General features: G+C 59.0%; 2 protein-coding genes across 2 annotated transcripts; both read right to left on the minus strand.

Moving 5' to 3' along the window:
- Positions 1 to 376: 376 nt before the first annotated feature.
- On the minus strand, positions 377 to 3,967 carry LOC311217195 (extracellular fatty acid-binding protein-like). Its single transcript, XM_084299010.1, has 7 exons — positions 3,746 to 3,967; positions 3,286 to 3,425; positions 2,554 to 2,624; positions 2,037 to 2,147; positions 1,460 to 1,561; positions 1,158 to 1,183; positions 377 to 545 (listed from the first exon to the last, which is right to left on the minus strand). The coding sequence occupies exons 1-6, from the start codon at positions 3,830 to 3,832 to the stop codon at positions 1,158 to 1,160; spliced, it is 537 nt and encodes a 178-aa protein (XP_084155136.1). The 5' UTR covers positions 3,833 to 3,967; the 3' UTR covers positions 377 to 545.
- A 1,257-nt stretch (positions 3,968 to 5,224) lies between these two features.
- LOC311217056 (lipocalin-15-like) lies at positions 5,225 to 7,364 on the minus strand (the record flags this gene model as incomplete). Its single annotated transcript, XM_084298793.1, has 6 exons — positions 7,257 to 7,364; positions 6,574 to 6,713; positions 6,281 to 6,351; positions 5,901 to 6,014; positions 5,364 to 5,465; positions 5,225 to 5,250 (listed from the first exon to the last, which is right to left on the minus strand). The coding sequence occupies exons 1-6, from the start codon at positions 7,350 to 7,352 to the stop codon at positions 5,225 to 5,227; spliced, it is 549 nt and encodes a 182-aa protein (XP_084154919.1). The 5' UTR covers positions 7,353 to 7,364.
- Between the last annotated feature and the right edge of the window lie 462 nt (positions 7,365 to 7,826).

Below are 7,826 nucleotides of genomic sequence, written 5' to 3' on the forward strand. Positions count from 1 at the left end.
TGGAGCACTGCAGCCAGGGGGCTGAGAGGGCCTTGAGCCTTGTCCCTGCCCCGGCCCAGCCTGAGCTCGTGCATGAGCTGGGCTTCAGATGATCAGGGGGCTGCAGTCACAGCAGGGTGAGCAGAGGAAAGGTCATTTGGAGAATGGACATGGCCACAGGTCCTTCACGCCTTGCCTCACCTCACCCTGGCTGTGGTCCTCTTCTAGGAGCCAGCCCAGCCCCTTGGGCTGCTGGGCTTTGAGAAGGCGCTTGCTTGGGTGAGCTCACTGCATTATCAGCCCCTGGTTGTTCTCCAGCCACCAACCCCTTGAGGACAACAAGGGGCAGCACATCCCCAGACACTCCAGATTCTCCCCAGACACCTACAACAAGCTCTTGGGGGTGAGTTCTCTTTATTTGGTTGAAAAGGAGGGACCATGTACTGGAAAAGCAGGAGATGCATCAGAACCCTGAAGAGGGACAGCAGAGCAGCAGCCTGGAGCTTTGGCACATCGGTCTTGCCTTGCATGGGGAGCAGCAGCATTGTCCAGTCATCCTGTGCCTCCTAGAATACAACCAGGAGAGGTGGGCTCGGTATTTAAGGTGGGGAGGCCAACAGAGTGGGAAGGGCAGGGCTCTCCACTAGGATCAGTGTTTCCTCTTCCAGCTTTCCCCAGGTCTGTAGGCTTCAGCCATCTCCAAGGATGGGTTTCTAGCATAGCTCCGCAAATGTATGTGCACTGGTGTGGTGGGAAATCATGTGCTAGGTCTGTCCAGTGGGCCAACAACCTCTGTGTTTTGCATGGTGAGATATCAACCCAATTTCTTGCTAGTTTTGCTGATTCACCACACTGAGTTCCCTTTGGTAAGAATCAGCATTTTGGACCTTGCTGCTGGATGAGCTCAGCAGCTGTTTCTCCACTGAGCTGGTGGGTTTTGGTTCAGGTGTCCTTGCCCACTATCAGGCAGCTGCATCTCCATCAGGGGGCCCTGTGCCCACTGCTGCAGAGCAGCTCCAAGAGAAATGGTCCTACCTGGGTGTGACTGTCAGCACACGTTCAAACAATGCGGTCCCCAGAGTAGTGCGAGGAGTTCATGGTGGCCTTCATTGGGGCACCAAGGGGGAAATTTTCAGGTGAGGACATTGCAAATGCTGTGTTGCACTGCAACAACTCACCTATGGTTCATCGACTCTGCATTCATCTGTGAAAATAAAGAGAAAGGCTGAGTGCAGGGCTGTGGTCTGGCTAGTCCCATTTAGCACCCACAGAAAGAGGCAGACAACTGGAGATGGACTTGAGTAAGGCAGAAGTCATGGCATGCCAATCCAGAGCACCCCTCATCACTGGCACTCTCCTGGCTGCCCACCCCATGCAGCAATGGCAAGGACAGCCAAACAAGCCCCTGCAGCTCAATCAGGTTTCCCATAAGGACTGAGCCAGTCTGGCTGGTGTGAACACGGTGCTGGGCCATGCTCACCCTGGCTGGGCAGCATCTTGATCATCTCGTCGGTGAAGCTCTGCTCCTTGGCAAACCTTCTGAACAGTGCCATGACTGCGGGGCTCACCTCTTGTCTTCTGCCTGAAGTCAAGGACAGGAGTTAGGTGGGTGGAATGCATGATGACCCCTTGGGGGGCAGGAGGTGGTGGTGGAGTTCTCAGGGAGCAAGGGACCTCCAGCTGGGTGCCTGGGAATGTCAGTCGCCTTCCCATGGGCCAGGACAAAGTGTATGGGCTGGTACCAGTGTCCCCAAGCACCACAGCATCTCATCTCCTCGTTCCCATCTCCACAACTTCTGACCTTCCCTTGCAGCAGGACCCCCACTCTTTGCTCCATTTTGCCAAGAGTCTTACCTAAGGCTGTGGACTCCTGGCACAGAGCAGAAGCCTGAGACCCAGCCCCAAACCGTAGCCCCTTTCCCCTACTCCCCCTCTATGTGGGGCCAAGCAGCAGCACTGCCCCCCTCCTGTACCATAGCTAGCACATGGGCAGGGGTGATGCGAGGTGTCCCCAGGACCCCTGAGCCCTCATCCTGCCAGTCAGACTGGACACATACTGTAGAGCCTCAGCATGTGCAAGGTCTTCCCATCCTTCACCCTGGTTGTAAAGATTACTGCGTAGCTCTTGTAGTCTGTGTCCAGCACCTGTGCCATTCTATCGCCTCCCTCTGAAAAAGAACATTGAGCAAAGTGAAAAATTAATTATGTTCCCCTGAGAGCTCCTGTAAGAACTGTAAGAGTGTGAATGCCTGTGAATGGAGCCAAGGGGCCTGACCTAGCCAGACTCTATTTCTGCTGCACCCCCACTCTTAGATTGTCCTCTTGGAAAGGCTCCTCCAAAAGCCTAGGGGAGCCCACAGATGACGGCACAGCAGAGTGACCAGGGATGGCCACTGCAGGCGGCAGAGCAGCCTAACCAATTTTGGACTAGCACTTGGGCTAGGGTCAGGGGAAACCACTGCTGCTTTGTCCCCTGGGAGCAACCATCCACAGTCCTGCTGCAGATTGATTCTGCATCAGCCAGGTGAGTGAGGGATGCACCCCTGCCCCTGCCAGGACCCTGTCCTCACTCACCTGAGATGTAGACTTCACCCTCGTCACTGGTCTTCTTGAAGATTGTCTCCCGTCTCCTACACCCCTCTGGTCTGCAAGGCAGGGAAGGACACCTTGTCGCGAATCCTCAGGGCATGCTCAGAGCCAGCTGGGTTTGTCCCTGCAAGAGGCTGGGGCATCACCGTGCCCAGCTTGTTCCCTGCCGTGGGACAATGGCTCTGGTGTTGTCAGCTCAAATGCATGAGATGCTGCTAGGAGAGGGGGTGGTATGGCTGAGGGGGATGGATGGCTGCCATTCCCACAGCAATGGGTGCCTGGGCTTCCAGAGCAGGGTGCTGGCACCCAGGAGTTCTGTGGGTCTCATGGACACTTCCTTGCTCTCACTCTGACCTGGTGGGATGAGCCCAGCTCTAATGAGGAGGCTCTGTGCTGTCCCTTATCAGCATGCAGCTGGGTGGCTCAGCCTCCATGCTGGGACCCTGTCCTGTGCTCACAGTTCCACCAGGCTGCCTGGTCTGCCCTGTGCCCTGCGGCTGCTGGGTCGCTGCTTCTACTGGACAGTCTGGGGCAGCACCGGGGCACCAGGGTCTCCATAGCCCAGCTATCCCAAGTTTAAACTTGTGGCTGCTGTCAGCTGGAGTCCATGATTCAGCCCCTGCCCAGGTCTTTTGTGGTGCTGGCTAGAAGTACCTGGATGCAGACCCAGAGAGAATCCTTCAGTGAAGCCCAAGGAGAAAAGCATCTGGCACTTACGTGACAGCTGCATATGAGACCTTCAGCTTGTCCTGCCCCAGGACAGAGAGGCTGGCCATCACCATCTTCAGCCTATCCTTCTCACGGAGGTAGAATTCAGAGTTGGAGGCCAGAGCAACGACGTACCATTTCCCTGCAATCTGGCAGCATAGATGGGCTGTAAGTCCAGAGAACCAGGCAGGACCTGTCCCTTTTTGGGGGCCAAGTGGCCAGGACACCTGCAAACTCCCACAGCACCCAGGCCATAGCACCTGCATCCCATCTGGGCACCTGCAGCATCCCTGCTGGATCCTTCTGCTGGGGCTGGGTAACTGCCCTCACCTGTGTGTCCAGTGCTCATAGACAGCAGAGCCAGCAGTGGCTGCAGCATCCCCAGCCACCCCCAGCCTCTAAATACTGCTCCTGCCCCCACCCCGGTGACCAGAGACCATGCTTCCCTCCCCGGGGTGCTGCATGTCACCTTGCTCCTGTCCGGCCCTGCAGCTCCAGCCTCTGCACGCAGCAAGCAGAGTAGGGCCAGCCCCAGGCTCAGCACCACCGTCCTCATCTTGCGCAGCCTCCTGTAGCGTCACGGTAGGACTGGGAGCAGTCCTGGGGCTGTTGACTTTATAGTGCTGTGCTGCCCCCGCCCTGCACTGCGTGCTGCTGTTGGCCTGGGGCGAGGTGGTGGCTTGGGAGGGCTGAAACCATCCAAAGGTAAACAGCGCCTTACAGAAGGAAGAAAGTGTTGCGAGCCCCAAGGAGGGATCTGAGTAGCAGGGTTGCAGGGCCGCTATTGCACCACAGACAAAAATGAAGATTTTCCCGTATTTTACGTCTCTTGTGAAAGAACAAAAATACTTCTTGTTTCCCTTGCCAGGAAGAGCAGGGAGGTCCTTCCCAGCACATAGCCTGTGGGCAGCACTGTCACAGCAGTGACCCTGCCCCTGTCCCCAGGCTCGCCCAAGCCTGGGTGCCAGCACAGGATGCCAGTGACACAGGTTCCTGTCACTGTCGAGCGTCCCCTCCATGCCAGGGTGCACTGTGCCCAGGCTCCAAAGGGCTCCAGGGATCACAGCCCCAGGCGAGTCCGTGCTGCCTCCTCACAGCCTGGTGCCCAGGCACCGAGGGATTCCCTTTCCTTGGCCACCATTTGCTGGGGCCTGGGGTGAGGGATGGGGAGGAGGAGGAAGGAAGGGGGCAGGGTCTGCCTCCATGCTGCTGAAGGAGGGGGACTGGAGGCAGGGCCCTGCCACCCCTGGGGCTCATTGCAGCATGGCTAGAGGGCGCTGGCAGACACCTGTGTGGGTCTCAGCAGACATGGCACGGTCCCACTCCCACCTGGGCAGCTCTGAGTGCCCTGGGGCAGGGGCTGAGCAGGAACCTGGGTGACCTGGAGAAGCCCATAACGATCCAGAGCCCATGCAGCAGGTCCATACAGGCTGCCTGCTCAGCCCTGCCTGCTGCCCGCCCTGCTGGGCTGCCTGGTCAACACCGTTAGTTCATCCCCTGCCCAAATCCTCAGTGGTACCCCCAATGCACCTCCTTTCCTAGCCTCTGTGCGCATGCGCACACACACACACCAGTCTCCATGCTGTGCTCTGCAAACCATGAAGCAAAGGAGCCCCCATACTGCCCTGTGGTTGGGTCCAGGGCGGCTGGGCTCAGGGTGTCTGGCAGCACCCTCAGTCCTGCCAACAAAAGCAATGAGTTCTGGGGCAGCTTCTGCACCTGTTTATTTCAGCGGGAGAGGCGTGCTCCTGGTACGGAGCAGCAGGTCTGGCAGAGGATGGGAAGGGGCACCAGGGCCAGGGCAGGGGGGGGGAGCTGAGCCTGGACTCCACCAGCTCTGGAGGACACAGCTCTTGTGTCAGCCCCTCAGCTGCAGGAAGGCAGGACAGACAGACGAAGGGTTAACAGGGACTGGGGGGCTGTTCAGCCCAGCTTCCCCTGGCCACGCTCATGCGAGAGCCTTGGTGCACTGATCTGTTAAACCGAAAGAGAGGCGTGAGTGTGCTCCCACATGGAGAACCCCAGGCACCTATGGAGCCTCCCAGTGCAGAGGGCACATGTGGGCCAAACCCATCCCTGGCACTCACCCGACTGTGGCAGGATGGCCAGCATGTCCTCAGTCAGGCCCACAGAGTGGAAGAGCGCTTTGAACTTCTGCAGGAACTGGGGGCTCACATCCTGCTCCCTTGCTGCAGCCAGACACCCAAGGTGAAGGCTGGTGAGTGAGGGGGCCCAGCAGGCACAGGACAGCTGCCGGGTACCCCATGGCTATGCCAGGCTGGCAGCAAGGGGGTACAACCCACACCTCAGATGAGTGAACCCCCCCCCCCCCAGGGCCGTGTACCCACCCACCCAGATCCGAGCAGAGCAGCTGACAGCTCTGGGGGTCTGCAGCCTGACCAAAACACTACAGGCAAGGATCTGGTGGAAACCAGAGTAAACTGGTGGTACAATGTTTCATTCACCCCAAGGTGAATTCCTGGGGTGTGGCTCAGTGCCAGCACGCTGGGGTGCTGATGTGGTGGCCCTGGGTGGTGATGAGGAGCACCAACCCTGCCACCCACCACTGCCCGTGGCCTGGCCCAGCCCAGCCCTGAGGTGCCCCTCCCCGCTGCGACACCCACTGTAGAGCTGCAGCATGGTGCTGGGCTCCTGGCCGCGGTCCCTCAGGGTGTACACGATGGCGTAGTGCTTGTAGTCTGTATCCATCACGCGCAGGTCCGTTTTTTCTTGATTTTCTGAAAGGACCCCATCCAGTGCCCGGTCAGGTGATGCGATGCAGGGCCCTGGCCCAAATGTGCCCCACTGGGGTCTGGAAAGTGAACTGCTGCCTCTGAGCCAGCAGCTGTGTGCAATTTGGCTGAGCTGCTGCCTGCTCGCAGCCTGACCCTCACCAAGTGATGGAGGCAGAGGGGCCAAACCCACACCTCCCACTGTTATCTGGGCACGGAGGGGATCTGTGCTGCCTGCCCTGCATTTTTGGGGTCCCTCTGCCCACACATACCTGTGCTGGTGTAGTGCCCTGCCTGCCCACTCTTCTGGAAGAGCAGCTCAACCTTTTTGCATTCTTCTGGCCTGGAAGGAGAAAATTGGAACAGCAAACAGAGCTCGAAGCCAGCGTGGCGGCAGGATGGTGTGGCAGGGCAGCGTGGCAGGGCAGCGGGATCTGCGGGACTATGCTGCCCACCCAGCTGCAGCCACAGACTGGGCAGTGCCTGGCCCAAAGGGGACTCCAGGAGCACCAAATTAATCTGCAGCAGAGCCCACCACAGCAGCACAACAGAGCTGGGCACTCACAGGGGGAAGATAGCCTCCATAGCCAGGTGCCCCTCCGGCGTGAAGCTGATGGTGGCAATGGATGACTTCATCTTGTCCTTCATGCTCAGGAACACGGGGCAGTTGGAAATGGCAGCCGCGATGTGCCACCTCCCTGCAAACTGCAGCAAGCCATCACCAACAGGGTTTGGAAAAGATGTGTGGGACCTCCCACCTGCCACGGGGGACCTGTCACATGCCATGGGGACCTGCCTTCCCATCGTAGGACCTGACAGTCTGTCGTAGGGGAACTGCCTCCTGCTGTAGGGACCAGCCAAGCCTAACATGGGGACCTGCCACCTGCTTGTGTGCAGAGCACTGCCTGTCCTGTGCCAGGGTGGTGGCATGGAGTCTTCCCCATATTCCCTGGGAAAGCTCCACATTTCTGGCACCATTGCAGCCCCAGGGTGTATCCCTGCAGTGGGGCCACCACTGGGACTGTGCAATGTGGCAGGAGATGGGCTAGAGTTGTCCAGGACTGACCTGGTTTTGCACAAGCATCCATGGCCTTGCAGCAACAGCCCTGGAGCAGACTCTGAGCTGGGACTGGGGGGTGCCTGGGGGTGCCCAGGGGTGCCCAGGAACAGGGGGTGCCCGGGGATGCAGCACAGTCACCCTGCCCCAGCCCAGATAGGACTGGCCAGGTTGGCACCCTGTGCTGTTACCTTCCCCATGTTGAAGTCCAGCTGCACAGGGACCTCGGCACCCGCCCTCAGCAGGCAGAGCAGGGCCAGCACCAGGCTCGGCAGCACTGTGGTCATCCTTGCTCCGGGGTCTGGATACGGGCTGGAGAGGCTACAGTCCTGCCTCTTCTCACACTCACCTTTATAGCCCCCACTGCTGGCAGCAGTCCCTGCCCACCCCCTTTATGCAACAGGTTACACAAGAGTACTGATAACTCGTACCCGTGTTGGGTGACAGCATTGGCCCCTTCCCAGTTTAATTACCCAGTCCCAACTGAATGCAGCCTTGTGTGAGACCCAGCACAGAGCATGTTCAGGACTGGGCAATGTCCTGTGCTGGTGGGATGTCCAGGGACGGGGACATGGGCACAGAGGGTGTCCTCACCACTCCCCTCCTGGCTGTCATGTTCTGGCCACAGGGTCTGGCTGTGTCAGGATGGATCCTGTCTCAAGGAGGAGGGCAGTTGGGCCGGGGCTTTAGCCTGGGGTCAAGCTGCAACCCAGTGCCCTTGGGAACAGACCCTGCTCCTGGGGAGGGTCCAGGATCATGGC

This window comes from Netta rufina (assembly GCF_964035555.1).
Source record: "Netta rufina genome assembly, chromosome: 20".
Lineage (NCBI taxonomy): Eukaryota > Metazoa > Chordata > Aves > Anseriformes > Anatidae > Netta > Netta rufina.

Bases quoted from the DNA above. Each gene is read 5' to 3' on its own strand.
- LOC311217195 (XM_084299010.1), bottom strand. From the start codon at position 3,832: ATGAGGACGGTGGTGCTGAGCCTGGGGCTGGCCCTACTCTGCTTGCTG. The intron at 2,148-2,553 runs GTGAGTGAGGAC...GTTCTTTTTCAG, and splicing joins GGGTGAAGTCTACATCTCAG to AGGGAGGCGATAGAATGGCA. The intron at 1,562-2,036 runs GTATGTGTCCAG...CCTTGACTTCAG, and splicing joins GCACATGCTGAGGCTCTACA to GCAGAAGACAAGAGGTGAGC.